This window comes from Trachypithecus francoisi, unplaced genomic scaffold (assembly GCF_009764315.1).
Source record: "Trachypithecus francoisi isolate TF-2019V2 unplaced genomic scaffold, Tfra_2.0 Lachesis_group15, whole genome shotgun sequence".
In the NCBI taxonomy this organism is placed as follows: domain Eukaryota; kingdom Metazoa; phylum Chordata; class Mammalia; order Primates; family Cercopithecidae; genus Trachypithecus; species Trachypithecus francoisi.
In genome coordinates, this window is record NW_022681460.1 from 3,322,767 (window position 1) to 3,341,393 (window position 18,627).

An 18,627-nucleotide genomic window follows, 5' to 3' on the forward strand; every position below is an offset into this window, starting at 1 on the left:
GTGAGACCTCAGGATCTGACGGTTCATCATCACGGGAGACGTCAGGATCTGACGGTTTGTCAGCATGGGAGATGTCAGGATCTGACTGCTCGTCACCACGGGAGACCTCAGGATCTGACTGCTTGTCACCATGGGAGACGTCAGGATCTGACTGCTTGTCACCATGGGAGACGTCAGGATCTGACTGCTTGTCTTCATGGGAGACGTCAGGATGTGACTGCTTGTCTTCATGGGAGACGTCAGGTACAGCTTAACAATTAGCTAAGGGGCTCATCTTACAGATACCTCTAATTACTGCTTTAGCTAAAAGCCCCCATGAGGGACACAGGTTTACTCCATCATATGAACCCATGGTAAATATTCTGTGATCTGATACTTATCCAGTCAGAGCTCTGTTAGACATAACTAAATAGTTGCCAGAAAAATGAAAATAATACTCATAATATTAGTCTTGAAATACTACAAAATCATGGGACTTTTGAGTCATCAGTGAAGGTAAAAGCTCAGTGCAACATGTTTCTATTCTGTTCCTTGTTATTTTATAATTCATTAACTGTAAACTAATCAACAATCTCCAGCGCCTAGCACCGTGCAGGCCATTGCAAGACTTAAAGACGAGTATGGCATGTGGTCCCGGGTGCCTGAGCAGTCAGGGCATAGTGAGAGAGATGAAGAGATTGCACTAGGACAATTAGCATCTAGATATTAGTAGCATGGTGCTGAGCAGAGCATTTCACACAAGAGGGGACACCTTTCCAGGTCTTGAGCTGAGGCAGCTTTCTGTAGGATCAGAGAGAGAGAAGGGATATTTCCAAAGGAAGGTGGTCAACCAAAGCCCAGGAGGAAGCAGTGGGCGCCTCCTCACCTGTGTTTCTGCACCTGTGCTTCCTCACCTGTGCCTCCTCACCTGTGCCTCCTCACCTGTGCCTGCTCACCTGTGCCTGCTCACCTGCGCCTCCTCACCTGTGCCCCCTCACCTGTGCCTGCTCACCTGTGCCTCCTCACCTGCACCTCCTCACCTGTACTTCCTCATCTGTGCCTCCTCACCTGTGCCTCCTCACCTGTGCCTCCTCACCTGTGCCTGCTCACCTGCGCCTCCTCACCTGTGCCTCCTCACCTGCGTCTCCTCACCTGTGCCTCCTCACCTGCACCTCCTCACCTGTACTTCCTCATCTGTGCCTCCTCACCTGTGCTTCCTCACCTGCGCCTCCTCACCTGTACTTCCTCATCTGCGCCTCCTCACCTGTGCCTCCTCACCTGCGTCTCCTCACCTGTGCCTCCTCACCTGTGCCACCTGACCTGCAAGAAAGAAAGAAAAAGAAAGAAAGAAAGAAAGAAAGAAAGAAAGAAAGAAAGAAAGAAAGAAAGAAAGAAAGAAAGAAAGAAAGAAGGAAAGAAAGAAAAGAAGGGAAAGAAAGAAAGAGGAAGGAAATGAAGATGGGTGCAGAGAGGTTTGAGAAGGTCTCCACTTCTGCCTTAAGAGAGGAAGGGACCAGGAGTGGAGGAGCTCTCAGCCTCAGAAAAGGCAAGAAAGCAGAGCCCACTTCCAGCCTCTGGAACAAATGAGCCTGCCAAGGCCTGATCTGTAGCTCCACGAGACTCAGCCAGGATTCTGACACACAGAACTGTAAGAGAACATGTGATTGTTGTTTTAAACCACTAAGTTTCAGTACTTTGTTACTGCAGAAACTCTTTTTGAATGTACATTCCTAGGCCTTAGCCACATAAATTCTGATTCAATAGTTCTGGGCTGAGAATATGAATTTGTAATAAGTGCACCAAGTTACTCTGACCAGGTGCCAAGAATGACACTTTAAGAAAACATGGCTGATGGTAAGCAACAGAAATATGAAGAAAGAGCCACCACTACTAACTCTAGGCGGACAGAAATGGAGGTTCCGGAGACCGATGAGGCTCTGATGATGAAGGAGCACCTGGGCCAGGATGGGTCTCACGTTTCCAGCCAGGGAGGAAGGAGGAGGCTGAGTGGCTGCACAGAGGAGAGGCCCGCAGAGGGGAGAGTCTCCTCTTGGTCGCACTGGGTCTGCAGCATGGCTGACCAGGTGCCCTAGTACAGGAGGCATCCGAAACGGTAGGCTCGAAGCTAAGCTACAAGCAGGATACTGAAGATACAGAGTCAGAGCTCACTGCACAAGTTTGATAATCGAGGGGAAGAAATTAGATCGGGTTATTGGAGTTACAAGGAGAGAGGGACAGGGCAAGGATCTGCCCACAGGGAACCATAGACCTGGAGGAGGAGAGAGGGCTGGCCAACAAAACAGCAGATAAGAAGAATCAGGGCCATGCGGGCCCTGAGGGCACCAGGCATTGCAGGAGAGTATTGTCCACAGCATCGGATGCAGCCGAGAATTCTAGGAAGATGCAAGGAGAAAAAAGACATGAATCAAGGGAATTTGATCAAAGTCAAAGCAATAAATCTCCACAGGGTTGTTTTCTTCATCTATTAAGTGAGAGATTTCAGTTAATTTCTGAGACCTCATTTAGTTCCAAAAAGCTGTGATTCTATGATTTAATAGATCATTTGTAGTTAAGGATGACCACTGAGGAAAAAACACTGAAAATAATATATAGTGATTGTGCCTTATAATCTCCTCAATAAGAACAATTTCATAAATCAGATCATAACATTTTTCAAATGCACTGGAGAATGTCTAGTTTACTGTAGCCAAAATGTTGTATTTTAGGGCACAATATAAAATGCTCTCTTGACTCCCCCACCCCATGGAAGATCTCAGGTTGAGGGGCCCTGCTGGCCCCACATGAGGTCCTCTGTGAGCACCAGCTCCTTTTCTCCTCTCCTTTCCTCTGTCATAGTGAAGCTCTCTATTGTGGGAGTTGGCCATATTAGGGGCAGACTCTCCTCCCCCAGACGTCACTCTCTGCCATCTGAGTATCAAGTCAGAGTCTCCTTCTCCCTGAGTCTCCCAAACTGTGGGGACTTATGTGCGAGTGTCATTTCAGTTCTTGTATGACTGTAGATAGTGAAAATGAATATTTGATTGATAAAATCTGATTGTCTTTAAAAATTGTCCTGACCTCCAAGCCCTGGGGCTCCTCCTGACCCCTGTGGGAACCCACCACTTAACCATGCAAGGGCCTGACTCATCAAGTGTCACAGCTTGGGGAAGAAACGCCAGCCGTGAGCCAGAGAAACAAAAATGAGGGCCTGTCCCAAAAATGCAGGATCCAAGGTCCTCGAGCTGGATGGAAATCAGGCAGCACTTCTCGGAACCCAGGCTCACAGAAAGTCAGTTTCAATTAGAATTTAAAACATCCCTCTTCATGCCACAACTCTTCAGGCCACTGACAAGGTGACAGGACCACATTTTGTACAGGATACAAACATATTCCCCACGGGTGGACAAAGTGACCCCATAGCCCGTCTACACCAAGGAGCTCCACCTGTGCCCTGTGTAGTTGGACGCAATTTTCTATTGTCAGAGAATCCATCTTAAGTTGTTCCTCAGCAAATTCTTCCAAAGTACTGTTTTCTTTCCTCAATTCCTGGTCTAGCAAGTGTAGAAAGAAAAGAAAAGGAATGTAAAATATTCTTGGTTGACTTTACACTTAATTATTTAAAAGCAAACAGAAAAAATTAAAATCAAACACATGCAAAAAATTCTTCTAGAGCCTTTCACACACAATTCCAGTAATTGAAATCTTTCATAAAGCAAAGCTAATTAAATAAACAAAGATGTGGCTGAATGGATATGCATTATACTGTGCTTATGGTACTAAATTTTTCATGTTCTAAATATTTCAAATAACAATACGATAAGTTACGTAAGATTACAGATTAAATGGAGGGGAAAAAGTCACAATGCAAATTATGTGTGCAGTAGCACCCAATTTGCTTCTTTATATAAAATACTAGGAGGAAATTTACTAAAATCTTAGCAAGAAGCTATCTCTAGGTAGTGGGATTACAAATGATTATTATTTTTTCTATGTCACTTTACACTTTCCTATATTTTCTATAACAGAATACATTACCTTGATAACAAGAAACCAATTATAAATTTTAAAATTAACTTACAGAATGGTGAGTTTAAACATGAGAAAGAACTGCTGTGATGGAATCCTCAGCCCATGAGATCGAGTGCATAGGAATTGTGCCATGTGATGAATTATGTTCCTGTGGGAGCACACTCTCTGGGAAAGGGAAGCTATGAGTTCTTTGCAATGTCAGACATCATTGCTGTGTTAGTCCATTCTCTCATTGCTATAAATAACTACCTGAAACTGGGTAATTTATAAAGAAAAGAGGTTTAATTGTCTCACAGTTCCACAGACTGCACAGGAAGCATGGCAGCAGGGAGGCCTCAGGAAACTTACAGTTATAGTGGAACGTGAAGGGGAAGCAGGCACAACTTACATGGCCAGAGCAGGAGGAAGAGAGAGAAAGGGGAGGGGCCACACACTTTCCATCAATTAGATCTCGTGAGAACTCATTCACTATCACGAGGAGGGGGAGGGGCTACACACTTTCAAACAATTAGATCTCCTGAGAACTCACTCACTATCATGAGAACAGCACCAAAGGGGAAATCTGCGCCCATGATCCAATCACCTCCCACTAGGCCCCCTCCTCCAACATTGAGGGTTACAATGCGACATGAGATTTGGGAGGGAACACAAATCCAAACCATATCATTGCTAACCCCCTGCTCACCTCTCTTCCAGGTTCTGAGTTCCTGAATGTATCTCCGTCTGCAGGAGAGAGGGGGCTCTGGTTCTGACTTGGCTTCCTCCTTTCTTTGCTGGTGGAAGCTGGGTTTTGATGAGTAACTTCCTCTGGCACACTAAGGTCTACTCACAGCAAATGTAAAGTCCTGGAGGTCGATGGCCTTGATGACTGCCTTTCCTGACCTTGTACTGTTTCTAGTGTTTAATTTAATACAAAGCAAAACAATTTTGATGATGGCCTCTGGCTGAATGCTGGAACCCACCATGCGCAGGAATTCATGACCGAGTGACAGCGGGGGCACTTCCCTCATCACACATGATGCACAGGCCACCCAGCAAGGCACCTCATCTCCAGGTTGACAGTTCCTGGCTGACTCGGGTCTGCCACCTGGAAGAGCATCTGTAATTCTGTATTGTGGAACAGAAAACAATATGCAGAATACATTCTTTAAAACAAGTACAATGCACGTGGAGGCACCTTTATCATATTCTACCTTCTCAACTTTGCTTTTTTCTTCTCTTCCATGGATCTTCCTATTTCTGCGTCATGAGGACAGTGTTTTAATTTTTATAACCAAAGAGTACAATTTAGTATCTCATTTTAAATTATGGTGGTCCATACTTCTACTTCTTCTTCCAAAATACAATTACAGAAATTTCTTCAAGTTCTAAGAAAACACTGTGTCTTTCCCTTCCCCAGTGTGTTCCCTATACCCATAGGAGTCCTTCAAATACTGCCTAAGTGTAGCAGGGTGAGCCACAGACAAAACTCCTCAGACACCGAGTTAAAGAAGAAAGGGGTTTATTCTTCCAGGGGCATCGGCGAGACTCCTGTCTCAAGAGCCGAGCTCCGTGAGGGGGCAATTCCTGTCCCTTTTAAGGGCTTACAACTCAAAGGGGGTGCATGTGAGAGGGTCGTGATTGATCATAGACCAGTCAGCTTCCTGGTGTGACTGGAGCAGGACTTGTCGTCCTGCTCAGAGTCCCTTTGCAGGGATTGTCCGGGCTCGGTTTTGCCTCCCAGGTTTCATTGGCTGCAGGTTCCACACAGCTGTGGTGGATCCAGGCTGGGATTCCTTCTACCTTTACAACCATGGGTGTGCTCAGGATGATGGTCTGAGGTCCTTTCCACCATGGCCACAAAGGGGCTACGTTCCAGTCCATGATCCACACGCCATCACCTGGAGAGAAAGGGTGAACTGGGGAGAATAAGCTAATGGGACACCTCTCATTTACCCAAGTTGAGATTGTTTGGGTAATTTTTCCTAAAGCCTGTAGCTGTCACTGTAATTCAAGTTCACCTAACTCTCGGGGAGTGCCTGGAAGCTCCCGTAGTACAGGAGGAGGCCTATGATACAGTATTTCCTAAGGGGAGTATCCTGTTTTCTTAGAAGGAGTGCATCTAAATTTAAACAATACCATAGGAAGGGCCTATATCCACTTTAATCCTGTTTCCTGACATACTTTCCCTAAACTATTTTTGACAGGCCGCTCCACCTTTCCGGAACTCTGAGGTCGGTAGGCAGCACGTAGCTTCCAAGTGATTCCTAATGCCTCTGCTGTCTTCCGTACCAAGTCAGCCACAAACGCCGGCCCGTTATCTGAGCCGATTCGTAAGGGCAGTCCAACCCTAGCAATAAGATCTCGGAGAAGCACACAGGTTACCTCGTAGGCCTTTTCAGTTCGTGTTGGATAAGCCTCCACCCACCCAGAGTAAGTACACACAAGAACCAGCACATACTTGTTACCTCTACACTTCAGCATTTCTGGGAAATTCACCTGAAGATCCTCAAAAGGAGCCACTCCATACGCTTGTATGCCAGGCAGAACAGTGGGGCCTTGCCTCGCATTGTGCTGTCGGCAAGCAACCCACCGTTGTGCTACTGCTTTGGCAAGGGCTGGCAAGTGTGAGACGTAGAAGTACCGGCCTAACAATTTTTCAAGTGATTCTTGACCCAGATGAGTGGTTTCGTGCATGGCCAATACGATTGTGGCTCCCAGCAACTGCAGCACAGCTACCCTCCCATCTGGCAGTCTGATCCATCCTCCTTTTACTACTTGCCCCCTTCTGCATGGAAGAAGTCTTTTTCTTCCTTAGAATAGGTAGGTACCAGGTCAGGTGTTTGAGGGACTAAGTGGGCTACTACCGATGCCTGGTAAGGGATAGATGCTGCTTTTCCAGCTTCTGAATCAGCTCAAGAGTTTCCTAAGGCCACTGAGGTGGAGGCTCGCTGGTGTCCCCTGCAGTGCATGACTGCCACCCTCTGAGGTTTCCACACTGCATCTAATAATTGTAGAATTTCTTGTTGATGTTTTATGTCCTTTCCCACAGAGTTTAACAGACCCTTTTCCTTATATAATGCTCCATGCACTTGGAGGGTTAGAAAGGCATATCGAGAGTCAGTGTAGATGTTTACAGTCTCTTCACTGAGTTCTAGAGCCCGAGTTAAAGCAATGAGCTCAGCCTTCTGGACTGAAGTGCCCTGTGGCAACGGTTTGGCTTTAATGACAGCATCCAAAGTTACCGCTGCACATCCTGCACATCTTTCTTCTTGCGGGTTAATGAAGCTGCTCCCGTCCACGTATAACTCCTAGTCTACTGATGCCCATGGCTGGTCCTGAAGGTCAGGTCTGCTAGAATAGACTGAGTCCAACACCTCTACACAGTTATGCTCGACCGGGCTCTCTGATACTGGGAGCATGGTGGCGGGATTTAGGGTGTGACAGACTTCAATAGTTATGCAGGAATTTTCACATAGCAAGCTTTGGTACTTGGTTAATCTAGCATTTGTTAAACAGTGATGTCCTTTGGTAGTCATCAAAGTGACCACAGCATGGGGGGTCTTTATATTCAGGTTTTACCTAAGGGTTAGTTTATCTGCTTCTTGTGCTAACAGGGCCGTTGCTGCTAGGGCCCTTACACCTGGGGGCCAGCCTTTGGAAACCCTGTCTAGTTGTTTTGAGAGATAGGCCACTGGCCTTGGCCAGGGCCCCCACAGTCTGGGTTAAAACTCCAACTGCCATTTTTTCTCTTTCTGACACATAGAGTGTAAAGGGCTGTGTCAAATCTGGTAGTCCTAGGGCTGGGGCCAACGTAAGTTTTTCCTTTAACTTACAAAAGGCTTGCTGTTGTAGAGGCCCACATTCAAAAGACTCCTGGTCACACACACCCCCCCCAACCCCCCCACCCCCCCGCCTTTTGTAACCTATAGAAAGGTTTGGCTACTACTGCAAAGTTTGGAATCCATCTTCTGCAAAACTCCACAGCTCCTAGGAATTCCCTTACTTGGTTTCTAGGTTCTGGTAGGCTGCAGATGACCTGCTTTCTTTCTGACCCCAGGTTGTGCTCCCCTTTCCTAATAGTGAATCCCAGGTAGCATACCTGCTGTCTGCAGATCTGAGCTTTCTTCTTGGACACCTTATACCCACAGTCCTCCAGGTGCCAAAGCAGGGCATCTGCCCCTTTTGTGCACCCAAATGCCATGTGGTGTCCCAGCAGAAGGTGTCCACGTACAGAAGCAAGAAGCAGCCTAGGTTTTTAGCAGGAAACTTTTGCAGGTCTTGAGCCAGGGCCTCCTGGAAAACAGTAGGGGAGTTCTTGGACCCTTGGGGAAGCCAGGTCTAAGTGTACTGAGTAGTAACACCTGACTCCGGATCTTCCCACTGAAAGGCAAACAGCTTCTGGCTCTCAGGAGCTACTCTGATGCTAAAGAAGGCATCTTTTAAGTCCAGACAGGTAAACCAGCTGTCCTCAGCTGGCAGCAGCCCTAACAATGTGTAAGAGTTAGGAACTGTTGGGCACAGAGTCACTGTAGCTTGGTTGTCCAAGCGCAACTCCTGTACTGGTTGGTAGTCCTTGGTCCCTGGCTTAGGGACAGGCAGGAGGGGGATGTTCCATGGAGACTGGCAAGGAGCTATAATTCCATAGGCTTTCAAGTGCCTGAGATGAACCTGGATTCCTTTGAGAGCTTCTTTGGGAATCAGATACTGCTTTTGTCTAACTGGTTAGGCCCCAGGCTTAACTTCTATGAGTATGGGGACTTGGTTGAAAGCCTGTCCCGGAGGATTATCCTCTACCCATACACAGGGCCATCGCTTAGCTAGAGGTGGTTTTATTTATTGGCCTGACTCCATTAGAAAAGTCTTCATTCTTCTCCCTGGGGAACCATAAGGGCGTTGATAACTCCTGTTCCCGGTAACTTTAGCTTTAAAGAGCCCTATTTAGTAAAGGAGATGGTGGCTCTCAGCTTGCTAAGCAAGTCTCTTCCCAGCAAGGGCAAGGGACAGCCAGGCATGTACAAGAACTGGTGAACTGTCTCATGTCCCCCTACCGAGCAGGTCCGTGGTAGACAGAAAGCCTGCTTAGTGGAAACTCCTGTTGCTCCAATTATACCAATGGTTTTCTTGGATAAGCGGTGATCGGGGTGGTCACTGCTGAATGTTCAGCACCAATATGGACCAAAAACTTAATGTCCTTGCCCCCAGTTGTAATCCTGACCATGGGCTCCTTGGAGGCACTTGAGCCTGGTCCCTTTCAGTCCAATAGCCTTTCAGCCAGATTGAACAAAGCTCCCTCATCTTTATCTGAGGTCTTTTGTTCTGAACCACCTTGGTTTTCCTTCAGTTGGGGACAATTATCTTTCCAATGTCCTATTTACTTACAATAGATACATTGGTTACGTTGCGAGCGTGGGCGATTAGACTGGGTATTCTTCCCTGAACCCCCCTTTCCCTCACCTTTTGGGGGAATTCCCTTAACTGCTGCTGCCTGTCCTCTTAACCACTGTGGGGGGTCTGAAACTAGCTGTAACCAAGAATCTACATATGAGAACTGATCTGGGTACCCTGACTTACAGGTTACCTTGTGCCATACCTTTGAGACAAGGACCTGTCCAGGCTTCCTTCTGATGGCCAACCCACCTCTAATGCCAGCCAGTCTACCTCACACAAAGTTCTAAGTTTTCCTGGTGTCATGGTGACTCCACAGTCTCCCTTAAATCCCTTTTTGAAAATTTTCAACATAGTTCCAAGTGAGGTGGGCTTACTTTGTGCCTGACCCATGTTTCCTCGAGACAAAACACCACTGTCACACCACATGCACACCACAAAACAAAGAATGGGTAAAAGGGGCACACACACTTTTATAGTTTACACCAAACCAGAATCAAAACCAAAATCAGAGTATCAAGAAATCTAAGCCAGCTCAAAACCAAAACCAAAGTATCAGGCAATCCAAGTCAAGTCAAAAACAAAAACCAAAGTGCCAGTACAGGCAGGCTGTGGGTGATCAGGCCACACTTCCACTCAAATGGAGTAGGTAAGTTCCCAAGACCAGTCCCGTCAAGCAATTCAAACCAAGTCAAAACCAGAACCAAAACCAAATCCAAAGTACCAATAAAGACATGCCGTGGGTGGTCAGGCCACGCTTCCACTCAAATGGAGTGAGCAAGTTCCCAAGACCAGTCCTGTCAAGCAATTTAAACCAAGTCAAAACCAAAACCAAATTCAAAGTGCCGATAAAGGCACACCATGGGTGATCAGGCCATGGTTCCACTCAAATGGAATGGGCAAGTTCTCAAGACTAGTCTTATCAAGTTTCAGATGTCCAGACTCCAAGTGCCAGTTCCTTTCCAGTGTTCAGCCACTGCATTGATCCTCCACAGGGACCTGCCACACACTGCTCTGGCGAGGCATCCCACCGGGGCAAATGCCTATCTAGGAGCACTCTCAGGATCCACATCGCTTGGGCTCATCAGAGTCCCTCGCAGGGATGTTCCACAGGACAGGCTTAAGCCACCTAAGGAACTGCCTCGACCATCCACCAATCACCTCGCTTCCCGAAATGTAGCAGGACAAGCCACAGACAAAACTCCTCAGACACCGAGTTAAAGAAGGAAGGGGTTTATTCGGCGGGGGGCATCGGCAAGACTCCTGTCCCAAGAGCCAAGCTCCCCGAGTGAGCAATTCCTGTCCCTTTTAAGGGCTCACAACTCTAAAGGGGTGCGTGTGAGAGGATCGTGATTGATTGAGCAAACAGGGGGTACATGACTGGGGGCTGCATGCACTGGTAATTAGATCAGAAAAAAACAGGATAGGGATTTTCACAGTGCACTTCTATACAATGTCTGTAATCTATAGATAACATAACCGATTAGGTCAGGGGTCAATCTTTAACTACCAGGCCCAGGGTGTGGCACCAGGCTATCTGCCTGTGGATTTCATTTCTGCCTTTTAGTTTTTACTTCCTCTTTGGAGGCAGAAATTGGGCACAAGATGATACGAGGGGTGGTCTCCTGCCTTATGCCCAACTGGACATTCCCTGTCCAGAGCTCCCCCTTTCCCTCAGGCCCCTAGCTGACATCTCTTCATTCTCCTCTCTCCATGACACCTCTCTCCATAACTCCCACCCCACTGCAGGTGCACCTTCTAGCTAATTGTATCATATTATTCTCTACAAGTCTGTTCCCACGTTTGTCTTTCCCACTAGAACATAAGCCCCTTAAAGTCAGAGTATACTATTGTCAGAGGTGTTTGATCCAGAGTAACTCCATCTTGAATAGGGGCTGGGGAAAATAAGGCTGAGACCTACTGGACAGCATTCCGAGATGGTTAGGCATTCTTAGTCATAGGATGGGATAGGAGGTCAGCACAAGATACAGGCTGGAAAGACCTTGCTGATAAACGGATGTGGTAAAGAAGCTGGCCAAAACCTACCAAAACCAAGATGGTAACAAAAGTGAGCTCTGCTCATCCTCACTATTCATCATACGCTCATTATAATGCATTAGCATGCTAAAAAGACACTCCCACCAGTGCCATGACAGTTTACAAATGCCATGGCAGTATCAGGAAGTTACCCCATCTGGTCTAAAAAGGGGAGGAATAATCGTGAATAATCCTCCCCTTTTTTAGCATATAATCAAGAAATAACCATAAAAATAGCCAACTAGCAGGCCTTGGGGCTCGTCTGCCTATGGAGTAGCCATTCTTTACTTTCTTAATAAACTTGCTCTCACTTTACGAATTCATCCTGAATACTTTCCTGCACTAGGTCCAAGAACTTTTTGGGGTCTGGATCTGGACCCCTTTCTGGTAACACTGTAAGCATTTATATCCTCAGTATAAAATGAGTAACATGCAATGTGTTCTAAATTTGTTGAGTAAATAAGAAAAGAGCTTAACTTTTCCCAAAAGGCAAAGTTAAAGAGGTCTGATCCTGGCCCTCAGTAGCCAGGAGGTCATCTCCCAGGCTTTAGGATGTCATGCCCAATGGAGATGTCTTTGTTTTTTTGGGGACCCTCAGCTAGACAGACAGTAATAATGTGGTTTAGGGTGGGGGCTTTGGTCTTGCAGCTTTGGCTCAGCCCCCAGAGCAGCTGGAGACCAAAGACAGCCTCACAGGTGGCCAGCTATGCCTGGGTGAGGGACTCCAGTAAAGACTCTGGATGAGGAGACCCAGGTGAGCTCCCCAGCGTGGCAGTGGTCTGGGCACTGTCATCCATCAATACCGAGAAAGTAACACTGTCCTGACTCACAGCAAAAGGCCAATGGGAGCCCCATGCTTACAATTATCCTGAGCTCTGTTCCATGTACCTCTTCCCTTGGCTGGTTGTAACCTGTGTCTTTTCACTGTTAAAAAAAGATATAACTAAGAATGTAACAGCTTCCTGTGAGTTCTGTGAGTTCTTCTAGAGAATTATCTAACCTGAGAGTGGTCTTGGGGATCCCCAAACTTTAAGTTATGTCAGGCAGAAGGTGGTCTTGTGGGAACTGTATTGTCTCCCTAGACCTCACAGCGGACTAACTTCGCAACAAGTAGCAGGAGAATCTAAGTCTGCGTATTCATTCAGTCTTTATGAATAACCATCTCTCTGATTATTATAAGATATAACAGAAAAATTAGAAAGGAAAAATGCAGAGAATTAAATTTCTGTATCTGAGTCTGGTGCCACACACCTGTAGTCTTAACTACTCAGGGGGCTGAGGTAGGAGGATCCCTTGAGCCTAGGAGTTGGAGATTACAGTGAGCTATGACAGTGCCACTGCACTCCAGTCTGGGCAACAGAACAAGACCCTGTCTCTAAACAAACAAACAAAAAACCCTTAAATGTATGTGTGGGTTTAAGCAATAATTCAGTTTTCATTTAAAGTTAGGCACACGTGTAAATAAAATATACACCATAAAAATTGAAATGAGCACAAACAAGTTTCCTAAACAAGTAGAGTATTGAAGAAATAGTAGTAATGACTGAAAATAGTCTCTAGGGGTGATAAGGTTTAATAAATCAAAATCCCTAAGGGAGAAGCTCAAATATTATAACTTTAAAAGAGATGGTCTGAAAAACAATTCAGTGTCTTTCAGAAGTGAAGAAGATGAATCAAAATACTTTAAAAAGGTGCAGAAGTTTTTAAAAGGAAAATATGTAATTATTAATGTTCACATGCCAGTTGAGCCAAAATATTTATAATTTAGGAAGTTATTGGTATAAACTGAAATCTGAAATTAAGGAGTAGTTTTTAATGTCTGTTAAAGTTTTTAATGTGTTGCAAGAGATATATTTCAATCCATTTCTTTCCTGCATTTATGAAACTTTAAGCACTAAAGATTTGAATTTGCTGCCAGCTTTTCTGAGGGTAATTTTGCGCCTGACAACATTCGTCCAAATAAGACTAACCACACCACCCGCAGGTCAGTGCTGTGCTCCATCCTCTTGCTCCCCAAGAACCAAGTCATAATGAGCATGCAACCAGAGATCCTCGTTCATAGAAGGTGTCACTGTGCAGAGACTAGTTGAGATATTTCCACAATTCCAGATGCTTGGAGGACTCTCCAAATTCACCTCCATAGAAAATGAAAAGGCATGAGGACTTGTATGACACAGAAATGGGATGATATGTGGGCTGGTAGTCTCATTTTTTAAAATACCAGAATAATGAAAGCAAGAAGAATGCAAGTCAAATTACCTCGATATCATACAAATTCACAGCCCTGTGTGACTTGAAAAGGAGCGAAGCGTGACACATTAGCCATAGGACTCTAGGGAAGCTATGAACCCAGTTCTGATTGAAATTTGGGCTAGGAGGGTCCTGGTCCCACCACTTACCTGCCTGTGACCTTGAGCAAATTACCTAATCTTACCATGCCTCCATTTCTTTATTCATAAAATAGAGCTTCACATTGTATCTACTTCATCTCACTATTGTTTGGTTCATTGAAATAACTTAGGCCAGCACTGACAATGATTGACATGCAATAAACATGCAGTATACTTTAGTAATAATAATTATTAAAGTCTTAAACTTGGATCTTATAACTGAAGGCATCAAAACACCATAGAACTGATATTTCATACAAAAGTGTTTTATCATGTTAGGAGATAATAAGAATAGTTTTTTTAAGCCTATGTCTCAGAGAGGCATTAATAAATATTCTAGTAAAAGCATCAAGCTCTCACAATGCCCAGACATGGCTCTAAGTGTACCTTGACTACTCAAAAGAACTCTGCAAGAAGGAGTTGCCATCTTTACCTCTCAGGTGAAGAGCTTGGAGTACAGAGAAGTTAACTTGCTTTCCCAAAACCACACCACTAATAAGTGGAGAAACAAAAATTATAACTAAAGTGTACTTAACTCCAAAATTCAAATCAGGCTGAACAGAACCAAGATAAATTAGAGTCAACAGTGGGAGAGGACCAACATAAATTAGGGTCAATGTGGGTAAGACTCACGATGAAGTAGGGTCACCAGTTGGTAAGGATCAAGAGGAAGTAGGATCAAGAATGGTTAGGACAGAGATAAATTAGGATCATCAGTGGGTAAGGACCAAGATGCAGTAAGGTCAAAAGTGGGAAAAGATCAAGATGAAGTAGGGTCAACATTGAGTGAAGACCAAGATGAATTAGGGTCAATAGTGGGTAAGGACCAAGGTAAATTAGGTTCGACATTGGGTGAGAACCAAGCATAATAGGGTTATCGACGGATAAGGACTGAGATGTATTAGGGTCACCAGAGGGTAATGATGACTGCACACATTTATTCATCCAAGAAATACCTGTTGATAATGCTGTGTGCCAGGCATCGTCTGTCACTAGCGACACATGGAGATGTGGAGTATGTCCCTGGCTGACGAACCTAACTTTCTAGTGAATTCTATGCATCTTTACAAGCCATTGATTTCTCCATGCTTCCAGAGCCCACTCCAGGCCCCCGCTGGTCCAGATCCCAATCCAAGTGGTATATTAGGTAGGAAAGACTCCAGCAGAGAAAATAAGATAAATTTGTATTTAACAAAATACAAGTACAAATGAAACCATTGACTATGGAATGAGCAGGTTGTCTCAATTCCCCTTTCAAGTAAATGGGGGGACCACATCTGATCAGTGTGTAAAATCAAGTCCCATGCAGAAGGATTCCAGCAAGCATCCTTTACATGTGAAAAGGAAGAAGAAAATTTCCCCATGAAACATACTCAAAGTAGAGAACAATCTTTTTGATTCCATTGTTATTTTAATTGTATACAGACATAGGGGTCTTTGCGTAGTTAAACCTTTCCTTCTTTCATAACTGGATGCAAAGCCCTGGTCCCCCAGACGTCGCAGGACATTACTCCTCAGCTTTGCAGCCCGGTGATGTGAAGTGAAACACCATTTCCCCTTTTTTATGGCGGAAGAAAACAGAACACAACTGCAAGGGGCTTTTCCCTGCCCTGCTCCTCCTCTTTCCCCAAATGAATTTTGGTTTGCTGTGGACCCTATTTGGCTGAGGAACTGTTCTTGATGGGGAAATGTAGATCTTATCTACTCTGTGGCAGGAAAAGGTCTTTTCTTTCATTTTGTAAGAAACAGCACAGAGTTCCTCCTGCATCTGCTCCAGCTGTGCCTGCAGCCCAGCACGGCCGGGTGATGCCATTCCCAAACTGCTCAGCCCCCAACACTGTGGTGGCCACAGCTGTGGGTGTCCTGCTGGGGCTGGAGTGCTGGCTGGGTCTGCTGGGCAATGCGGTGGCGCTGTGGACCTTCCTGTTCCGGGTCAGGGTGTGGAAGCCCTACGCTGTCTACCTGCTCAACCTGGCCCTGGCTGACCTGCTGGTGGCCGCGTGTCTGCCGTTCCTGGCCGTCTTCTACCTGAGCCTCCAGGCTTGGCATCTGGGCCACGTGGGCTGCTGGGCCCTGCGCTTCCTGCTGGACCTCAGCCGCGGCGTCGGGGCGGCCTTCCTGGCCGCCGTGGCCTTGGACCGGTACCTCCGTGTGGTCCACTGTCGGCTTAAGGTCAACCTGCTGTCTCCTCGGGCGGCCCTGGGGGTCTCGGGTCTCATCTGGCTCCTGATGGTCGCCCTCACCTGCCCAGGCTTGCTCATCTCTGAGGCCGCCCAGAACTCCACCGGGTGCCACAGTTTCTACCCCAGCGCAGACGGCTCCTTCAGCATCATCTGGCAGGAAGCACTCTCCTGCCTTCAGTTTGTCCTCCCCTTTGGCGTCATCGTGTTCTGCAATGCAGGCATCATCAGAGCTCTCCAGAAAAGACTCCGGGAGCCTGAGAGACAGCCCAAGCTTCGGCAGGCCCGGGCACTGCTCACCGTGGTGGTGGTGCTGTTTACTCTATGCTTTCTGCCCTGCTTCCTGTCCAGAGTCCTGATGCACATCTTCCAAAATCTGAGGAGCTGCGGGGCCCTGTGTGCAGTGGCTCATACCTCGGAAGTCACGGGCAGCCTCACCTACCTGCACAGCGTGCTCAACCCCGTGGTGTACTGCTTCTCCAGCCCCACCTTCAGGAGCTCCTATCGGAGGGTCTTCCACACCCTCCGAGGCAAAGGGCAGGCAGCAGAGCCCCCAGGTTTCGACCCCAGAGACTCCTATTCCTGAAAACAGCCAGCGTCCTCAACGCCCGTGTTTATGGAACTACCTGCGACCTAAATAATAATCACTTCTACTTCAGGATTCTGGAAGAAGAGGAAATCTTGAGACTGCAATACAAGGATCAGAGCATAAACATGGGCACAGTTGCTGCAGGTGTGGTCTCATACTTTGTGGACCGGGATGGTCCTCTGTGATTTTACCTTGTAGAGTGGCAAATCAAAATGAACAAGCCAGAACCTCCTCCTACCCAACTATGATGCAGATTCAGTTGCTGAACTGAAAAGTCGGGCAGCTACTGCATCTCCACACTTGAAGAAATGTAATTTGCTAAATCAGCGAAGGAAGAGAAGAAAGCCGGGTGCTGGCATCTTTCCAACTCTACTTGGTCTCAGCAAGTCACTTTCATTTACCGTGCTTCAGTTTTAAATGCAAAAAAAACTATGTTTTCTTCTCACCTGCTGTGCAGACTGGGGATGACCGACATCAGAAAGTGCCCTGGTTCTAAAAAGAGGCTCTGCTGTCTGTAAGGTACTGTCGTCCATGCTAGGCTTTATTTGGAGCATAACATTTTTGTTTTCACAAAATTTTGCTTCATTTTTCTAGATGATACATGATGTTAAGGAAAATGTAGTGCGTTCCCTAGTCTACTGTCAGAAACTTTTTCCTGATACATTTCTGGAATTTGCCTCTAGAGCTGCTTTTTAAGTTTGAATGCCTAAAAGGCTTTTGAAATGTACTTTGCTTCCCCTGACGTGAAAAGGGGGTCACAGAACTTTATACCTCCTGGGAGAAGTGCACAATGTAAGATATCTCGTGGCGTTTGAAATGGTCATTTCCAACCCCACTGGCACAGCTGGTGGACAACGGTACACGGGACCTGCCAGGGCTCCATGGGCCACAGTGTGAAGGTGGGCAGGTGTCCAGCCCCAGCCCCTGGATGCCATTACAATGGCTGCATCTTTTCATCTCATTCCTTGTGAATTATATTACAAAACTGAGTCTCATGATGATGATAAAAGATTTCCAAAGTCACTTTCCTTGTTGCCTTATCTCTCATTCTCTGTTCAAACCTAGAAGTTTGCTTAGGACCAAAAAGCCGTCACCACCATGCCCAGAGGAGGTGGAAGGCCTGCCTTGTCACCGACATGGGCCTCATGAGCCTCCCTTCAGCCTCCCTGGAGCTGCACTCCTGTTATTCGTGTGCAGAAACTCTTCTTTATCTCCTAACACGATACAACACTTTTCTACTAAATATCAGTTCTATGGTGTTTTGATGCCTTCGATTATCCCACAGGGGTAGTCCCAAGCTTTCTGTCAAATGCGAGGTTAAAAATGATGGCTTTAGGCAACAGAAAATGGCAAATCTCCCATCTGCAGAGCTGACAGCTTGCCAGGGAGGCTCCTTATCAGAACCAAATTTGAAATGTGGGAGTGGGTTCCGCCTGTTCTAAGAAAAGATGTAAAAATCTGCCTAACAAAAGGAGTATAATTTGGAATTCTACCAGCATTGCTTTGCTACTGTCTGAAGTTTTATTTCCTCCTAAGTCAATAGAATTTCAAAGGGCTAAGAAAGGAACAGTGACCAGATAGTTGTGAGATGACTGAATAAAATTCTTTAAGGTGGACATGTTCTACACTGTGCCTGTTTTCTTCCCTTGAAACAGAAAAGAAATATCTTCATTTTTCTTCCCAGATCTTAATGCATATATAATTTCAAATGCTGCTTTGTAAAACCTAACATTTAACAGAATCATTTTTTATATCATAACAAATCCCCCATAAGCATTCTTTGAACGGTTACACAATAGTCTACACCATGGGTGTTTCTTAACTGTTTTTCTGCTGCTGGATGTTGAGATCCGTAACTCTCTGTGCAGGTGGAATCCACGCAGTGAAGTGGCATGGTCCCCTGGCAGACGCCCTGTAGGAAAAGACCCCCTGGCAGATGCCCTGTAGGAATAGACCCCCTGACAGACGCCCTGTAGGAATAGACCCCCACAGGAGGGATACAGCCCACCCCTCCACTCACAGGAAAAGCTCTGCAGGCCAGCACTGTGTGCAGGGA

General features: G+C 46.1%; 1 protein-coding gene across 1 annotated transcript; it reads left to right on the top strand.

Annotated features, from left to right (window-relative positions):
• The first annotated feature begins 15,465 nt into the window (after nucleotides 1-15,465).
• GPR31 (G protein-coupled receptor 31) lies at nucleotides 15,466-18,212 on the top strand. The gene has a single exon (XM_033234234.1). The coding sequence runs from the start codon at nucleotides 15,483-15,485 to the stop codon at nucleotides 16,566-16,568; it is 1,086 nt and encodes a 361-aa protein (XP_033090125.1). The 5' UTR covers nucleotides 15,466-15,482; the 3' UTR covers nucleotides 16,569-18,212.
• The last annotated feature ends 415 nt before the right edge of the window (nucleotides 18,213-18,627 follow it).